Source organism: Mesoplodon bidens (assembly GCF_964165515.1).
Source record: "Mesoplodon bidens genome assembly, chromosome: 19".
Lineage (NCBI taxonomy): Eukaryota > Metazoa > Chordata > Mammalia > Artiodactyla > Ziphiidae > Mesoplodon > Mesoplodon bidens.
In genome coordinates, this window is record NC_138179.1 from 8,881,252 (window position 1) to 8,901,829 (window position 20,578).

General features: G+C 39.0%; 1 protein-coding gene across 3 annotated transcripts in view; it reads right to left on the reverse strand.

Moving 5' to 3' along the window:
* The window catches only part of ACACA (acetyl-CoA carboxylase alpha), a 235,849-nt gene that overhangs the window by 61,182 nt on the left and 154,089 nt on the right, over positions 1-20,578 (reverse strand). For all 3 annotated transcript variants that reach the window (XM_081219599.1, XM_081219598.1, XM_081219597.1), the window contains 2 exons: positions 7,687-7,956; positions 3,051-3,148 (listed from right to left, as the gene is read on the reverse strand). In XM_081219599.1, coding sequence (XP_081075725.1) covers positions 3,051-3,148; positions 7,687-7,956 — 368 coding nt within the window. The remainder of the gene's footprint in view (positions 1-3,050; positions 3,149-7,686; positions 7,957-20,578) is intronic.

Sequence of the window (20,578 nt, forward strand, 5' to 3'; positions counted from 1 at the left end):
CTTCCATCAATTCCTTTTCTTTGCCCTTGCTGTTTGTCTGTGGCTTTGTGTTTCTGCTTCCCAGATTCCCAATAATCCCTTCTCACAATAATTCCCCAATTCTTCCTTTTGCTCTGTATCTAGACTCTAGTATAGTTACGTTACAGGTAAAGCTAATCTCCCTTAAGGGGTTAATGAGCCACATTAATTTGGTGGTGGTGGTGGGGAATGTGTTCTTTTAATAAGGCCCACATGCCATATAGTCACAAATACGCATGGGCTCAGTCAGCCTTCTTTGCGAAGCAGATCTTTTCCCTCCTCAGGAGTGCATACTGCTTCACAGGTGTTTGTGATTTGTTAAGTGGCATATTCTCCCATTGTATTACATGAAAAAGATGAAAAATTTCCCATTTTCTGCTCTGTGATCTGAGCCTTCTACTTTTAAGAGTATCATTCTTTAAAGTAGTACCAGGGACTTCCCTGGTGGTCCAGTGGTTAAGACTCCACGTTACCACTGCAGGGGGCATGGGTTCAATCCCTGTTGGGGGAAATAAGATCCCCTCGTGCTGCATGGCATGGCCCAAAAAAAAAAAGCAGTACCAAATTTTAATGTTACTTACAATAAAAACCTTTGTGTAGTGTAATACAATTAACAAAACATGTTCATGTATATCATTTTTGTTCCTCACAACAGTCCAGTGTGATAGGGAATATCATCTCCATTACCATAGATAATGATACCCAGGATTTTTGATTGCTTACTATGTGCTGAGTTCTGTGCTAAGGGCTTTACATATATTGGATAACTTGATTTTCATCATACAGATGAGGAAACTAAAGCTCAAAGAAGAAAACTGACTTGCTTTAACAATAGCAATATACAAAATCAATAGCTTTCTGAGATACCAGTAATAAAGAGTTGAAAAATATAATGGCGGGGGTGGGGTGGGAATCCCATTCAGAGTAGCAAGAAAAATGCAAAACATATAGGGATATTTAAAAACTGGCAAAATCCCACCGTACCTACACTGTATACCAAGACATCCTGGGATGGATGCCACAGTGAACTGTCAGGTGCACTGAAGGATATTTCAGATTTTTGAGAGAAACACTATGATATGTGATGTCTGTTGGATGCCGTGTGAACTACTAGTTTTAAGTAGTTCATGGTTTAACATGAGGTACTGCTACTTTCCTTTTGACAATGTCCTATCTTTGCAAAGCTGGGTTTTCAGTTTCTGTGGGGGAAAAAAAAAAGTTCTGCACAAAAATCAGTGCAGAACAAGACGTGAGGGTGGCTATGTCCAAGCTGATTCCAAGGTTTGCAATGTTGTATGGATGCAAATATCCCATTAGTAAGTAATTGTAATTATTTAAGAATAGAATAAAATTTTTTCAGTTATGTGTATTATACAGTTGACCCTTGAACAATGCCAGGGTTAGGGGCATCGACCCTCAGCAGTTGAAAATCTGAGTATAACTTATAGTTGGCCCTCATATATATGGTTCCTCCATATCCATGGATGCACATCTGTAGATTCAACCAACCACAGATGGTGTAGTACTGTTGTATTTCCTGTTGAAAATGTCCACACGGAAGTGGACCCACACAGTTCAAACCCAAGTTGTTCGTGGCAAAAAATACTTATGAAGCTGTCTGGGTCAGCTTCCTTAATAATCAGAAATATTAGGCATATCTTTTTGCCTAAAGGTGCTATGAAAAAATTACAGAGACAGTAAAGGTGCTGTGAACCAAGAAAGAGTGGGAATTTCTGGCATAATCTATATAAAGAAAACTATAAAACTTTAAAAAATACACTTAAATAACTGGAAAAACATACCAGGTTTCTTGTTGGGAAGAGTTAATATTATGAAGCTCTCAGATCTTCCTAAATTGATTTATAAACCTAATGCAATCTGAATCAAAATCATTATGGAAAGTTTTGGGGAATTAAAAAAAATGAGCCTATCTGTAAAAAGACAAAAATAGCTAATAAAACTTGGGGAAAAATTAAGAATGTGAGGAACTCTGGCCCATTAAAGTAGTTAAAATAGTGTGGCGTTAGTCCAAGAATAGAACAAAAAACAGAATATAAAGCCTGGTAATTGAGTTAAGATTATTATAAAAGTGAAGAAAGTATGAATTATTCAATAAACGGTATTGGAGCAACTTATTAACATTCTGGAAAATACTTGCAGATAGATTATAAAAATGTTCAACTTCACTGGGGATCAAAAATACCAGTTAAAATAACAATGGCTGTTTTTATCCTATTTTATTAATTTACAGTAAACAGTGTTGGCAAGGGTGGAGAAAAAATTAAAGAGGGGAAACAAGCACTACCATATACTGCTGGTGGGAGTGCAGCTCTTAGGAGGACAATTTGAAATTATCCAAAAAAATCTTTTAAAAAATGGACATAATTTTTGACCAGTAATTTCACTTTTAGAGATTAACCCAAAGGGAGCAGCCAGAGATATTCTTCAAAGTTTACATAAAAGAATGACCAGCCCAGGGATATAGCAGTAAAAACAGGGATAGTCTGTATGTTCAATATGATATATTCATTATAATGATTTATATGAAGCCATTAAATATCATATTCTCAAATAATACTGTAAGAACATATAAAATTTCTCCCTAAATAATATTTAGTAAAAAGAACAAATTACAAAAGCCCTTTTCTATTATGATCCCAATTATGTAGGAAAAAAGGTGTATATATATATATATATATATATATATATATATGACAGAAAGAATATAATATACATTAATAACTGATCTCTTGGTAGGACTGTAGCTGATTTTTACTTTTTCTTCGTAATTGTTTATATGTTCCAACTTTTCAAAATGAATAATAATTATATAGTTTTAAAACCTTAATCAATAATAAGGTCTTTCAGCTAGTAAGCAGTACAGCTGAGATACAAACCTAAGGCTTCTAGATTACTCAACAAGCAATCTTCACGGCTCTTCAAGGTCATGATCAGCAGGACAGTGAGAAAAAAATGATCATATTCTCCTTTCTTTAATCCACAGCCAAATTATTCTGATACATAATACCTACCTGGATTCTCCTTCATCCTCCACGTGTTCACAGTGGACAGAGTTGAGGGCACTGACTCTCTTATAATCTTGAGGGGTCAGATATAAATATTTGTACCCCTGTGGGAAACACAAATAGCTTTTAACTCATTATTTGCCATCACCACAGAAGACCCAGCAAAGCATGCATAATGCAGCTTGTTCCAAAGCTGGCTTTAAATCTCCAAATCGTGTCTCAGAGTTACTGTCTCATAGAATACTACCATAGACAGTTCTTTGAAAGATGGAAGTGCCTATTTCTGCAGTCACTGACTGTGTCCTTGAAACAAGATATCTTGTAGCTACAACTCCAGGTATATTCCACTCATTTCCTTTTCATCAAGGTTAAAGGGTCATTCTCTAATCTTTAGTGACACCTCTATTAAAGATATCAACACAAAATTAAAGAACTATATGAATTACTATTCTTCATTTTCTCAAATCCATAGTACCATCAAACATATAGATGGGTCAAGGATAATTGAGAGCATCACAAAACTAGGATATTCAATCTTAAAATCAGAAGTCTATGCAGTGCTAGTGATCAGTAATCACTGAGCTCATACCTTTTGCTTTTTTAAATAAACAAATTTTAATCCCTAGGTACATTAAAAAATTATACTAACACTTCATAACTGACTTATTTTTATACATACATATACACACACACATAGAAACTAGTTATTTAATATGTGTGTTCACCTTAAGTGAATCAGTCACTCAGAAAAAAAAAAAACAAAGGAAGCAGAGAAAAACTTTTAAAATACTATGAGAAATTATGTCCACCATTTAACTGAATTTGTCCCACAGAGAGCACAACATGCCAGAGACATGAATTTGAATTTGCCACTGATTTTGCCTGACTTATGACGAGAATGCCCTGTTGCACTGAGTGTCAGTAGTATGTCTGTCAGCACATATTTACTGAGTGCCTATTATGTGCAAGATACTGTTTAAGACACAGAACAAACAGAAAGGAACAAAACAGGCAAAAATTCCTGGCCTTGTACAACTCATCTTCTAGTAGGAGAGTCAGAAAATACACAAAATAAATAAGTTAAGCATACAATGTTAATGGGAATAATGTTTAAGGAAAAAATAAAATAGAGGAAGGAGACAGGAGAGTTGGCAGAGTTGAACTTTTAGAAGAATAGCCAGGGAAGGCTTTATTGAAAATGTCATTTGAGCCAAGACCTGAAGAGCTGAGGAAATGAGACATGAGGATATTTGGGGGAAAAGCATTCAGACAGAAGGAACCACGAGTGTGAAGCTGCTGAGTGTGTCCAGCAGGCTCAAGAAACAGTGAAAAGGCTGGTAGAGCCACAGTGTGGAATCAGGTGGGAGCAGCAAGAGAACAAGGATGGAGTGGTACTGGAAGGCCAATCTAGGGAGGGCCTTGCAGGTAACTATATGGTTTCTGGCCCTCACTTGAGTGAGTTGGGAAGCCTTTAAAGGGTTTTAATCAAAGGAAAGTTTTGAGTTGTGATCTGATTTACATTTAACTGGATCATTCCACTTTCTGTTGAGAGTAGACTTTGGGTAGGGGTAGGGGCAAGGCCAGAAGCAGGAATGTCAATTAGGAAACAATGCAATAAATGCAGTAAGAGGTGACAGGGACTTGGACTACTGTGTAGCAGTGGAAGTGCTCAGAGATGGTTGGATTCTGAATATATTTTGAAGGTCAGGATGTACACATGATTTATTGACAGAGAGGATGTGGGATATGAGAAAGAGAGGTCAAGGATAACTCCAAGGTCTTTTACTTAAATGAGGAATAGAGGTATCATTTATTGAGACAGAGAATATTGTGGGAAGAACAGATTTAAGGAAGAAGATTAGAAGCTACGTTTAGGCAGATGTGCAGGTAGAGATGTTGAGTCTGGATACATGAATCTGAAGTTCAGGGGCAGGATATAAATTTGGAAGTTTATCAGTTTATAGATGGAATTTAAAGCTTTAAGACTGGATCACCAAGGGAAGGTGAATATAGAAAAGAGGAGAAGTCCAGGGACCAAGCCCTAAAACACCTTTTTTTCTTCCTTCTTACCTCACCTTCCATACAAGCTATCCTGCCACAGCACCAGGTGAGAGGGCACTGGGCCCTGTGGGGTTGAGGCTGGGGAGTCCTAGACTTCTTGGTCCTGCCACAGCCTCTGTGGCACTGATATGTGTCTCCATTCACATTTTTTTTTATAATTTAAAAAATTGAGATAAAATTCACATAACATAAAACTGGCCATTTTAAAGTGTACAATTCAGTAGTTTTTAGTATATTCAGATGCTGTGCAACCACCACCACTATCTAATTCCAGGATATTTCCATCACCCCCAAAAGAAATACTGTATTTATTAGAGGTCACCAACAATTCCCATATACTTTTAAAATGAATTTTACTGAAGCATAATTTACTTGCAATAAGATCCATCAGTTTTAAGTGTTGTAGTGAGATGAGTTCTGACAAATGTACACACTTGTGTGTAGTCGTCACCACAATCAAAATACAGAATATTTCCATCATCCCCCGACACTCTTACATTTAAAGATGTAAAAGGCAGCAAAGGAAACTGAGAAAGAGTGGCTAGGGGGCTAAAAAGGAGACCGTAGGTTCCTGGAAACCAAGAGAAGAAAGTATTTCAAGGATGAAGGAGTAACCAACCACATGGAATACTGCTGAAACGTCAAATAGGTGAGTTTCAGAGTTTAACAATATGGAATCAATGGTGACCTTGACAAAAGCAGCTCTGATGGAATGGTGAGGGTGCAAGGGGAACTGACATGGGTTCCAGAGGGGGTGGGAGGGAGAAGAGTATCTGGAAACAGCAAGAAGAGAAACTCTTTTAAGAAGTCCAGCTGTAAAGGGAAGGAAAAAATGGGGTAGGGTTAGTGACTGGAGGGGTAAGTGTCTGTGTGCTAAGAAAAGGAGTCTATTTAGTAGAGAGGGGAAAAGTGATGATGTAAGAAAGAAGGGGGAGGAGTTTGGATCTACGTCCTTAAGTTGGCAAGAAGGGAAAGGATCAAGCATAGCGGGATTGGCCTTAGATAGAAGCAGGGACCGTTCATCAAAGTACAGGAGAGAAGGCGGAGAATAAGAGCACAGATGCAGATATACAGGAGCTCGTGGAGGCTCTCTTCTAATTGCTTCCATTTTCTCAGTGAATTGGGAAGCAACATCATCAGCTGAGAGTGAGGATGAAGGAAGAGGGTGTTAGAGGTTTGAGGAGAGAAATGTCAAACTGTCAATCAGGAGGCTGGTAAGCTTGAATTTAAAGTAAGACTAGTCAACAGCACTGTGTATTTTTCTCCATCAGTGTTCAGCTATGCAGGTGAGGGAAAAGGAGTAGATGGAGAGAGTTGGATTTAAACCAGGTTTCTGTACAGACATGGAGTACGCGGAATGAAGAGAAAAAGCAAAGAAATTGAAGGCACGGGAAAGGTAGTGATTACGATGATTAGCCTATGGTAGACTTTGGGTTTAAGGCTGGATAGGAATAAAATGAGTATGTAAGGAGGGAATGAAGAGCAGAAGAAAGGTGGCAGGATCCATAGTTGTAGGTCTTGGTGAGTGCAAAGGATTATTGGACTTGGGGTACTAAGGAGAGTGAGCTGGAAAGAGAGGATGGAGAAATAGCAAAGGAAGGGATGCTTGAAGTTGTCATTATGGGGAATGAGAGGCTGATCTGGGATGTAGGATAGGACCATTGGGGGAGAGGAAGTCAAGGATCTCAGAGGCTAGATGATGGGATGAATCATCTCTATATACAGCAATCATCAAGAATGGTAACAGGACTAGTAGTACTGGAGACAGTGACAATGTGCCAGCAACTAAAAGATGCAAAGAAGAGGGAGTGGCCAAAGGGTAGGGAACACTACAATAAGCAGCAGTGATGGTGCGGCACAGTCTGATGACATGAGATTCGAAGACAGGGGTTTTCAGAGGGAAGGGAGGGAAAAGGGTCTGGAAGTAGCAGTGAGGCACTAGCAAGAAGCTCTTTTCCTCCAGGCTCAGTGGTACAAGGGAAAGAGAAACCAGTCACCATTTAAGAGGGCCACAGGGGAAGAAGAGTCTTCAGAGAACAGGCAGGTTTCAAGTAGAGCAAGATTAGAGAACAATCAGAGAAGAAGCTGAGGATATGAGAGATTTTGCTGATGACTGACCATAAGTCTTGGAAGTCAAAGTAGAATAATTTAAAGGTATATATTTTGGGCTTCCCTGGTGGCACAGTGGTTAAGAATCCACCTGTCTACGCAGGGGACGTGGGTTCGAGCCCTGGTCCGGGAAGATCCCTCATGCCACGGAGCAACTAAGCCCGCGAGCCACAACTACTGAGCCCACGTGCCACAACTACAGAAGCCCGTGCGCCTAGAACCTGTGCTCTGCAACGAGAAGCCACCACAATGAGAAGCCCATGCAGCACAACAAAGAGTAGCCCCTGCTCGCCACAACCAGAGGAAGCCCGCGCGCAGCAACAAAGATCCAATGCAGCCAAAAGTAAATAAATAAATTTATAAAAACAAAAAAACCTCTACCTCTCTCTACACACGTACACACACACACACACACGCGCGCGCGCGCGCACCCATTCGGTAACTTGAAGTATTATCTTTTCTTAGTCTGTACCTTGTAAGGATCCTCAGGATCTACCCAGGCTACGTGAAACATATGACGAATTTCCTCTGCCAGTCCAATTCTTGCTCCACTGTTGGCTGCTACATAGATGCGTGGGATGCCCTCTGCCCTGGCAAGCTCAGAAGCTCTGAGAAACAGCAAATCCTCCTGGGGTCCAAAGGACCCAATTCGGTATGTGATATCATTGCCAATAACAATGATATCTCGGCCTTCTGGATATTCTGGACTTTTAAGGGTCATTTTCCAAGCTACCATGCCAATCTGCAAAGGCATAAACAAACAAACAAATAAATACAAGCTTCTTACATGCAGAATTATTTTTCAGGTTACCTGAAGACATCAGACTGCACGTAGACACAACCTTCAAGTAAAGATATGCATTGCTAAAGAGCCAAGCTCCCTGCGGGAAACTAGAACAAATATTCTAGCATACTTCTCTAAGATTATGTTGAGAATAGCTGGTTTACTGTACATGGATTTCACAGTTGTCTCAATTTCTTCTTTGGGTCTGTTCGAAGAAGATGGAAAAACCAAAGTCTAAGTGCACTCAGGCTATGTGTGGAAGAACACTGGGGCACTGGGAATTAAATCCGGGATGCCCTAACTTACTACCCTATCTACTAAGATATCTTTTGTGAGATTCTTTCCAAGAAATCTTTAACACACAGGAGAACAGAAAGAGGACTACCTCTCGTGGACTATACAACTTTTACAACCCTGGGTCCTTTTATTGTCCTCTAATATTTGACAGGAATAATAGCAACATTCTTTACAGGCTTGCTTCAGGTATCTTCCATTTCTGCAAGAATTTACTGTAGCTCAACACTGCATCCTTGTAAGCATCTCTTGCTGACTTCTCCCAACACTAGAAAACCAAAGGATGCAAGTAACCAACCTCTTGCTGCACTATGATATATATAAATCTCTGCTCACTGTTCAGTAGCATCTGACCAGCCACACAAATAAATGATACTGACTTAATAGGCAGGGGTGACATGTCTCTTCCCAAACCCTCCCAGCCCTCTCCTCTTTTAATCCCCTTCTGTATGAGAACTAGTCATTCCTTCTACTTGTTGGTTCGCTAGTGCCCTTTCTTTTCTACTCACTCATTCCCCAGTTAACGGCTGCAGTTTTTCACGTCTGCCTGTCTGTTTCCCTATACCTAGATGAGTAATGCTTTCCATTCTTTTTTTTCCTGTTTCTTTCTGTCTCCCCCGCTTCCCACCACCACCACTCGCCCCCAAACACAAAGCGTACCAGACGAGCATTCCTGGTCCTGCCTAATGGAGCCCAGCCACATCTGCAGTCTTGGTCCCTCGTCCCTGGGCTGCTGCCTATCACCTCATTGCGGAGCCAGCCATCGAGAAGGGCCAAGAACAGATGTAAATAGCAGCATCCCTGGAAAGCCACACGCATCACCCAGACTCAACCGGGCCAGTGATCATAAGCTCTGAGTACACATTTCTCAATCCAATTGCACATCCACTGTAATCAGGCTGGTTGAAGCTTTCCACACAGCTATTTGTGATTCTCAGCATTAAGAAATATATATATGAAATGCCTACAGATAAATATAAGCTATTTAATATATACCACTGGCCAAATACAAATCAAAATCGATATATACATAGAAAAAAAATCCAATCACCTTCTGAGGTAAGGCAGTATTACTCTATCTGCTCATTAAAGACAGAGAAAAGGAAGAAGAAACAGATCATCCAAAAAACAGCACAGAGAAACTCCAAATATCAGGATAATTTTGGTCATAGTTTTTAAGAAGCTGATGGATATGATGCCCATGTGGGGAAAAATATTTTAACTGCCTTCTCATGTGGCCCTCTAATCCAACATCTCTTTTGTTTTTCAAGAAGGAAAAGCTATTTCCTCTAAATGCATTTGTAGTTAGGAAGATTGGGCTCTACACCAAATTTTATGACATATTAACTTTAGCCACCTAGGCCAGAGTAGCTTAGATATAAGCCCAGAAGAATCTACTTTAGCAGTTGCATGTGAATGCAAACACTGTGTCTATGTGGCACTGGGCAAGCAAATAACACTCTTATCTTTTGCTATTACCTGGGGACTCTAACTGTGTCACTTGGGCAGTCAGTTCAGCAATTGGTCAGGTCATTACGCTTGCAATGTTGACTTCTAATTATTAGTAGTACTTTAAAAAAAATTAATGAATGAATTTATTTTTGTCTGCGTTCGGTCTTTGTTGCTGTGCACAGGCTTTCTCTAGTTGCGGCGAGCAGGGGCTACTCTTGCGGTAAGCGGGCTTCTCATTGCGGTGGCTTCTCTTGTTGCGGAGCACGGGCTCTAGGCGCACGGGCTTCAGTAGTTGTGGCTCGCGGGCTCTAGAGTGCAGGCTCAGTAGTCGTGGTGCACGGGCTTAGCTGCTCCGCGGCATGTGGGATCTTCCCGGACCAGGGCTCGAACGCATGTCCCTGCATTGGCAGGTGGATCCTTAACCACTGTGTCACCAGGGAAGTCCCTTGACTTCTAATTAGGTGTCAACACAGCAGCACCAAGAACACACTACTCTTAATGTCTTTCTAAAATGTGTCCCTTATCAACTGTCCCCCTTCCCACTTAAAAAGTACCAGTACAGAATGGAGAGTGTTGTGTGAGTCTTGGTACAGTGAGATTCCTCTTTGGAAGAGATTAAGTTTTGAATAAGCACAATGGATAAATCTCTAAGGAAGAATCTGTTGCTCAATTTATGTTAAAAATTAGATTTTACTGCTAATCAAATGACGGGATATATAATGGTGAACATGGGCTTGGGAGTCAAACAAACTTGGATCCACATCTAAGCCCTACCACTTATTAACTGGGTGACCTTGGGAAATTCACTTAACTTTACTGAGCTTCAATGTCCCCACATACAAAATTAAGAAAATATTACCTATGGGATTGATGAAAAACTATTAGAAGCAGTAATCTATTATATTAACTTTAACATACAAAGTTTGCCTTTGTCTCTCCTCTCAACCTATCCAAATCTCACCCGTTCCATAAAGGTTCATTCAAATTCCATTTCCTCAGAAAAGCTTCCCCTAGTCTAAAGTGACTCCTTTCTTCTGATCGCCTACTAAGACCTTCATGTAGAGAATTCATCTGATAATTAATCACATATGGCCTAGGACAGCTTTTAGCTTGCCACCTTGAACCATCATATCATCTATTCCAGTGCACAGCAGGACTCCTACACATTTCTACACATAATATGGGAGTAATAAATACTTGCTGGTTCCACAGTCATTTCATTTTTTAAATGATACTTGGAAAATAGTCAACAGCAAGAGCTTAGAACATCGTGCATGACTTATCTCTAGGGATCACAGAATAACAGTACTAAATACCATTAAAATGTTTTACTTTTAAAAAATAATAAGAATAATAGCTACCATTCATTGCCCACTTATAACATGCTGTACTATACTATAAATGTTAATAAATACTGATAATAGGAGATTAAGCTGGAAAATCTGCCTGTCTTGGTTCAAATTTCAGCTTTATATGAGCTGTATAGCCTTGGACAAGTCACTTAACCTTAACCTTAACCTCAATTTTCCCAATTATAAAATGGGGATAACGATATCTTTATGGAGGGATCGTTGAGAGGAACACCACATTAAATTAGTACAGAGCCTGGCATATAAAAGTCCTCAAATAGTAGCTATTATCATTATTAATTTAAAAAACAGCTGTTATTATTGCCATGAGAAAACCAAGGCACAGAGGACTTAAGTAACTTGTCCTGTACCGAGTGTGAATGATTTATTCTTTACAGTACAATTCACATAATTTCATTTACTAGATAAATTAAGGAAGTATGTTCCAGACTACTGCCACTGCACTTAGCTGAAACGATATGGAAAGATGAACATCAAGCATAACACAAACATAAATGTCGTTGACACCTAAAGGCAATGTGGTACCCTGGATTGGATCCTGGAACAGATAAAGGTCATTGGTAGAAAAATTGGTAAAATCCAAAGCAAAGTCTGTATTTTATTTAACAGTATGGTATTGTACCAATGTTAATTTCTTAGTTTTTATAATTATAACATGGTTATATAACGGATTAATGTTAGGGGAAGCTGGGTGAAGGTTAATGGAGGTTAAATGGGAACTCTGTATGATTTTTGTAACTTTTCTGTAAATCTAACATTATTTTAAGATAAAAAGCTGAAAAAATACATGTCATGATAAAAACTTTTTTAGAGGGAATATATTGACTAGTGAGGTCATTGTTAGTGTTCTGTTCAGCCTTATAAAATGGTGGCTATGAAGACTATGAACAGTATTTTAAAATACCCATGAGGTAATGCTAAATTTAAAGAAGCAGGATAACAAAACTGCATGCATACCATAATAACTCTGAGAGGCAAAATGGTGTGGTGGTCAAGGGCACAGACTCAGAAACTAGATTCTACAAATCTGAATCGAATGTAATCTGACTCTGACAGAATAGAGGCTCAGTCAGTTTTCTAGCCACATAACCTTAGGTAAGTTACTAACCTCTATATGCCTGAGTTTCCTCATCAGTAAAATGGGGTAATAATAACCTATTGTATTAAGTCTGCTGTGAAGACTAAATACATGTTAAATCTTGTAGTAAGTGTTACAACACATGCACACATGCACACACACACTCTCTATCTCTATCTAAAAGCTTGTTGGGGGCTGGGGGGAAGGGAAATAAAGAAACATAGCAAAATGGGATGATAATTATTTAGGATGATGGGACTGTGAATTTTTTCCCCATTTTCCAAATTTCCTTAATGTGTTTATGCCTTCATAACTTAAAAATTTTATAAATTAAAAAGGGAGAAAAAACTACCAAATACTTCTTCACTGGGTAACAGGTACATGGGAGCTTATATTATTATCTCTAGTGCACATTTGAACATTTTCACAGTGAAAAAAAAAAATTTAAAGGAGAAAAAAAAAAAATCTCACCAACCTAATGGATTTCTCATGTTTTAGAGGAACTGACTCTAAGTTTTAGTTATACTACAACAGATCACATTTATATAAAATTTAAAGAGAGGAATAAACATATGAAAACTTAAAATCAAGACTCACCTTAAAGCGAGAAGAGTATCAAGAACTGTCTTAGTCTGTTGGGGCTATCATTTCCTCTTTTAAAAAGAAATGCTCTGCAATGATGTGGTATAATGTAAACATATGTATATATAGGTTTATACAATATTAATATCTCTACCTTAGAAGTACTGCTTCAGTGTTTTTCTGGTCTGATAGTTAAATACATATTTATACTTTTAAAGTCAATATTTGTACGATAGACAAGAACAGTGCCTATCAGCTAAATACATATTTAGGACTGTACCACATGTACTCCAAACATGTACTAAAATCAAAAGCTTATATTTATACAGAGCCTTTCATCTTGAAGGGGGCTAAAGAGCTTTACAAACATGTACATAAAAGGACATTTGCACTGATAGGCAGGCAAGATATCAATTCACCCGCTCCCCTATTTCTTCCAGCAGTCCGGGGTAGGAACACATGGTGTCAACAGATGCAGGTCTGTAACAGCTGCAAAGACATGTAACACAATAATCCACCATACACAGTCACTGAAAGAGGGCTTGCAACTTGAGAACAGCAACTGCTCTCCTCCAGTGCAGAAGCACCACGGCCATTGCCAGCTTTGTGTTTTTAAATTATTCTCTACCAAACTCAACTAATCACCTGACAAAATTGAATTTGATACTGGAAATGGTTTCTGAATGCAAAGTACTTTGTCTGATGATGAAAACTAGTTTGAAAAATGCTTTCCTCTGCCCTTGTTAGATTTAGAAAAAAAAAAAAAGGGGGTCACAACATTCAGGAGAAATGGTTCAAAATATTCTATCTAAGAATAGCTTTGTCTCAGAGGATTGGGTCATTACTTCAGAAGACAGTCATATTTTCCTCCCATTTAATTAGGACACCATAAGTTTTTCAGTCAAATTACTTTATATGGATGGGGTCTATCTATATTATACACACAATGGAGGTTTTATATTGAAAATTCTGCAATCACTATATAAAGGCATACACAAGTGTGACAATGGGATTAGGAATATGACATTCACTGATTTCACCTAAGCCAAGCTGCCCTGTATGTTAACTTAAAAATAACAACCGAAGGAAATTCCATCACTGAATCCTCTTGTTTCAGCTTCTCTCTCCCTCCAACGTTTCTATGCAATAAAACCTAGTGAAAATGACACTCCAGGACTAAGGGCTAAGGACGACTAAAGGGCTAAGGAAGCAACAAAGGGAGAACATGTAGCCTGAAAGCGGCTTGTCAGAGTGGCTGGGTTTATGGTCTAACGAGTCTCAGACTCAGGCTTTTGGTCCCTGGCAGTGCCAATGACTTCCTCCCTGACCACTGTCTTGCCGAGAGAGGCATGGACTAACCAAGTGGTTCTAGGGACTTACTGCCAATTATAGTTTCATTAAGATAGCCATAAATCAGTTTTTAAAATATCTAATTTCAGATTATTTTTGATAACAGAGCATTCCAATTAGCAGGCTTCTTAGGTGTAGGATTATCCACCTAAACTAATTACCTTAAAGTGAGAAAGGGAAGAGGTTCAAAAAAGTTACCGCGAATAAGTTAAGGATCAGCAGAAATAAACATTTGTTTTCCTTATACAAGTTCTAAGGAAGAAGATATTTCTTTGGCCACAGTCTGATCCTGGAATAAACACGCGCAAGCAAGGGAGGAGGGGATGGGGCGGAGAAGGCAAGCAGAAGAGAACAGTCTTATTTAACTGTTTTTATGTGGGTAAAATGATTTGTGCTACAGTATTTCCATAAGAAGTGGGACCATTATTTTCCTGTAGAAACACATTTGGTTTGAAAAGTATCACTGGACAGGACGTGAAAATCAAACCGAATGAATTATTCACAACCTCCGATCAGAGGTGATCATTATTTCTGATGCTCCAAACAGTGATTAGGATTCTGCCCTGAGATGTCATTTTCTCGCTGAGTAACACCAGTGATACAGAAAGGCATTATTTATCTATCCATATGTGTATTTTTTCTCCTGGGAGGACCTTGGTTTAATGTTACTATAACAGATAATAAAAACATGATAATATTAACATTTATTCTGATGATGCCTATAAATGCCATTAGTCTGACACAAAGTGTCAACACTAATCATGACCCAAAATTAACACTAAAATTGACATCAACATTAATTGTACTATCAGTGTGAATAGAAGGTACAAGTGTACATATGCACATGTACACACCCGCACTTTCCAAAGCTGCTGCTACCACAAAGTAAAACAACAATATTTAAGCTCAATAAAGAAATCTGAAGGGAAAGCTAAGGGGCAAAACAGGACAGGAATTTGTTTTCAAGGATGTAAGAAGCATTCAAGTCTAGCTACGCCGTGGGAAGTAGAAAGGGAGTATCTTTGCCACAGCTGCCTTTCTTACATCTCCACACTTTGAGTTCATCGGTAATAATATCTTTCTATATGGACTTAAACACAGGTTAGACTGTGGTTGAGATGTTGACGCTTTATTTATTTTCCATGCTGAAAGTCTAAAAGTTGAGTGTTTCTGGCAAAGCCTCCAGCAGCTATCGTGCTACTACTGCTGATGCTGGGAAGACGACTATCCGACAAGGCTCTGGGGCAGAAATATAAAGAATCCTAGAACGTTAGAGCCGAAACAGACCCAAGCAGCATCTGCATCATGAAGATGAAAAAACTAAGATCCAGAGAGAAGGAATACGAACTTGAGTTCCTTTTCAGACAGATGACAAAATGCTACCTTTCCCCCTTCCTTTTGTATGTTAGCTGGAATACTTCACTTTTAATTAGATACTATCAAAAAATAATTACAATTTTAACTTATATTAGAACCTCGTGGGAAAACAATACATCATGAAATATTAGAAAATACTGCATAGGTCTTAAAAGGTGTATTTTTAAACCATAAGGCAGTGCAACATTTGACTTAATTTGTGCCATTCAGAAAAACCATGCTGAAACAATGTCAATGCCTCTCCATGTTGTAGTATCTTCTGGATATCATGTTCCGTTGCCTAGCGTCGTATGAGCACATAACGGAGCTGAAAACCATTTTCTTAACAGCTGAAAAACTCTTCTTTTCATGCTTGGATAATTCAAAAATGGCTGAACAAACTTACCTCAACCCCTCTAAAAAGCGATAAAAGGATAAGAAAAATATCATGTTTAGAGCAAAAAATTTTCTGCCCAGAGGTAATGCTTTGAAAATGTTACCGAAGATTAGAAAGAATAATTTTAAACAGGGGAATTATTTCTTCCTCTACTATTTACATGCTTGAAACCACAGTCATTTTACACATGTACACACAATGCTTTAATAAACACACCAATTTTAAAAAAACACATGCAGTGGAGCACATACAAGCCAGTGGTATTTGAGAAATGGGGCGCCGGAGTGACTGGTTGATAGGGAAATTAACCAAGCTGGCCTACCAAAGTTCAGGAAGCCTCCCCCATTAATCACGTAAACGAATGTTGAACTCTGATGTTCCACGCTACACCTCATCCTCTGGTGTCATCTGTTGCTGTCCTGATGTTCATTATTGCCTCTGGTTGGAGCTGTAAAATTTCTTGACGTAGGGTACTATATCACACCCTTTTTCTATAAAATCTTAAAAATTAAGATGTATGAAAATGCTGGCAAGTTCATCCTTTTGTTTAAAGGCTAACTTTAAGGACTTACTCTTGAAAGGCACTGAGGAGCCCTCCACAAGTGCTGCTTTGGTTGGCCAAGGGATGCATTAGGATTTTCAAGGTCAGTCAAGCTCATTGGGCCTTGGTTTGCTACTAATGAAATAAGTCAAAATCAACTAATCGACCCAATGAGAATTCTCCAGCTCCAATAACAGACATTAAGAAGGAATTTGAAGAAAAAAATATATATCCCAGAAGAACAGTGTTAGGAACTCATTAGAAGTAATTCCACGGCAGCAAGACCTAGCTTTCAAAAGTAGCCTCAATATTTTTCTAATGAGGGACTCAACTTTGGCCCTGAAGATCATTTCAGACAAAGACTTGTAGCCAAACACACTCACTAAGAATGAGGCTAAAAGAAGAAAAGTGCACAATAATTTTAAATAAAACTATCTTACTACGTATTCTGTAATATGTCTTTTTCTGTACTTGAAATTCCTATCTTGCTAGGCTAAAAAGATTCAAAATTGGTTTTTTAAAGTCCTTGATGAAAAATAAGGTAAGTGCAAACTATGAATGTTTATATGTAATCAGTGGAATGTGATACTTTTCTGCCGAGGATCTCAAAGCACTTAGAAACATTCTCCCATCTTCAGGGACAGATTGGTGGCAAGGACCATTAGTCTCTTTTTATAACTTGAACAGTCAGTGCACAGACCATGATCCTGTTTTTCAGATCTGCTTTTCTTGGGTCTAGTTCAGAGCTCACCTTCAGCATGCTACAATACAAATATGCCTCTTTTCCAACACACATCTAAAATACTGATACGGACTCAATTTCCACACCCAGCATGAAAAGGTAAACTGATTTCAAAAGAATGAAACAAAAGCACAGTAAAATACATCTAAATTAGCTTCCCATTCATGGAGCTATTCTGAGGTTAAATCGAGTAAAACAATAGGCAAAAGCCTAATGTTACACTAGAAAAATATTTGGGTTTTGTTCGCATGAGAAATGGTCAACCCTTTCCTTACTCAAGCCCACAAACGCTCTCTCCAGTCAGTTTCAAAGCATAATGGGTTGTACTAGAATTTAAGTCCAGGATAGCCCAAGCAATTCCTTTGAGAGTATGGAAAATGTCAACCAAGTGAATTAAGACAGAGGGTTATGGTGGTTTTTCTAAAATAAGAGGTCCTTTGGGTTAAGAGGTCCAGCCTAAGAACTGTCAAAATAGATCTACTAATTAATTTCTTCCAATCTTTCAGGCTTACATAAGCTTACCAACTTCCTTTCCCTATCCAACTCCTAAATTTTATTTTTGTTTTTATACTCAAATTAGAGATTTCAAAGGATTATAGCAAAAATAAGTGAGACGCAGTGTCAAAATGGTAAGATTTAGTTAAGCTAGTCAATAGATGCAGGGATATTTGTCATATCACTCCATATTTTTCTATAAGTTTGAAATATTTTATAATAAAAAAGTTAAAGAGATGCTTACACCTTCGTGGAACTGGACAACAGTACCTTGCCAACAATTAGACGACAGTTAAATACAGGCAAGGCTGAGCAGTTCTAGAAATGAATTCTTAATCCCCACCATTTCATCCCCCAGAACATAAAGCAGAACTGAAACCAAGATACCAGTCATAATGGCAGCTAGCCTTCGAACTTTAATTTATACTACTTATTTCCCTCCTCAATCATCCTCTTTCTGAAAAATGTTTCCTGTAAAAATGTGCAGTCATGATGTAAGATTCAACAGATCTCCACCCAAAGGGTTAAGAGAGCAATTGCATGTTGTGGGAACACTAGGCAAAGCCTACCATACCAACTGAAAAAAAAGGGAAGGATACTGCTGGATTTGCCTCACCAAACAGGGCAATTCAAGAGGCTTATCTGAAGGCTAGGCTGCTGAGAAGGAAAAACCCTGACACCTAGTGCCCATCTGAAAAAACGAAGTCTTGGAGCCACTACAATTTTAAGCCTGGCAGTGTGTGTGGAGGTGATCATCAAATTGCATTCAATCTGGAACATACTTAACTCTCAGAAAAATTTTAAGGAAAAAATGTAATGCCAAGCAAGAATTCCAGTCTCTAACTACCAATCCTTTTTGGAGTACACATCCTAAACCTAATTATTATAATTGCTTCTAGACACAGCATCTTCTCATCGCAGATTTTCATTACGACAGAAGCAATGAGAGGGAATGGATAGATTCATATTGTTTAAAAGCCCATGTTCTGAAACAGTAAGGAAAACACGGTCCTCATTTCTATCCACAATAATTTTGCTATAAAAGGTGCCTGTTGGGCTTCCCTGGTGGCGCAGTGGTTGAGAGTCCGCCTGCCGATGCAGGGGATGCGGGTTCGTGCCCGAGTCCGGGAAGATCCCACATGCCGCGGAGAGGCTGGGCCCGTGAGCCATGGCCGCTGAGCCTGCGCGTCCAGAGCCTGTGCTCCGCAACAGGAGAGGCCACAACAGTGAGAGGCCCGCGTACCACAAAAAAAAAAAAAAAAAAAAGGTGCCTGTCTATCGTATCTTTCAGCATTGCCCAATTTGGAGATTCATCATCTAGTTCACAGAGCAGTTAAAGGAAATATAATAAAAGAATGCTAATAACGTTTCAGAATATATAAGAACACAGTCTCAAGAAGGCCAGTGCTTTCTTTGTCCTACCAGGCAAAGTTAAGTTGTTCTCCGTCAAGTCGGTTACAGACAGTGGCTTGATCTTAGCCTGAGCCTTTTAATAACAGGATTTGGTGCGAAAAGCAGCTGCATTGGATTGTGAACTGTTACTCAAAGTGTTCCCACCTACAATTACAGCTTCCACCAAATGATCAAAACAGGTTAGCAAACTGGCAGGAAAATGAAAACAATTCCCCCCAAATTGAGAAGTGGTGAAAGTAGAGCTGTTGGTTAGCTGAGCTTCTTCTATGTCCAGGCTCAACAGCATACATTCATCTAGCTGTGTATTTACATACAGTACCCATCACAGGAGCATGAAATCAGTTTAGTCTGCGTTGCAATCACATTTTCCTCAATTTTCATCTTTACTTGAAACGATTAAAAAAAAATCCTAGACAACTTATCTTTGGAGCTATTTGCAAGGAACGTAGTTCACAGATTTGGTCTACATCTTTTTTATTCCTACTCTAAATTCATACTAAATGCCATGCCATTCAAATCTGACAAGGAGAAAAATGTGTTCTCCTATACCTTTCATCACGCATAAGGTGGCATTCCTTCAGTTACATCTCTCTCAGTGGGGAAGGGACAACTAGGAAAATAGAAAGGAGAGAGTAGCTAACGTCACATCAGAAAAGCTCTCTTTTGCCTGCTTTTAACTCTGCCACAATGTTCAAAATGCAGGTCACATCTCTGCTGAAACAGCCAATATTCTTCCTCAAATGGCAAACAAGTTACCTAAAACTAAATGGAACTGAACTGTTCCAAGTCCTGGTCCCATCACCTTTTTACCTATTTACTGTCCTGGAAAAAAAATAGGGAAGAAAGACTGGTTACCCACACAGCCGATGGTATGATAAGTGCAGGCTTTCTGCCTTTGATTACGGGGAGAAGCATCTCAATTCATGGGGAAACTCTTCAGGAATCTCTTGTTTTACCTGTATTCCTTATATCCATGTGCTAGCTTTGAAACCCAGAAACTCCAATCCTTCAAGGTAATGCAATATCACCCACCATGATGACCTGGTGGAGCTGTCACCTTTGGAGAACACCACATTATGATGATTTAATGGCTACGTAGCATTGACGCATTTACATTGAGCCTCGGCTCTCAGAACATTAACAGGTCAATCTTTTATTCCTTTTTTTAATAAAACTATTTCTCAAGGCTCCGTTAGATGCCCATTCTCTTCGGGATAGGACTGATTTGCTCCCAATCTCATCAGCAAGAGCTCTTTTCCTTCCCCTCACATCATTCTTGGGGTAATATGTAGAGTGCCAAGCTCATGACAAAGTTGTCTCTTTGGCCAAAGAAAATTAAACGGCAATTGCTGAAAGTCAACTTGCCTTGATAAAACTGGGCTCAGCACGAGGAAATACATCCTCCTGACACCTCGTCATCTCTTAGGCACAGCTGTCCCTCAGAGTTCTGACTGCTGAAACTCCATCTTTAGATTGGTCAGTCGCTCAGTGGACATGCTTCATTGTACGT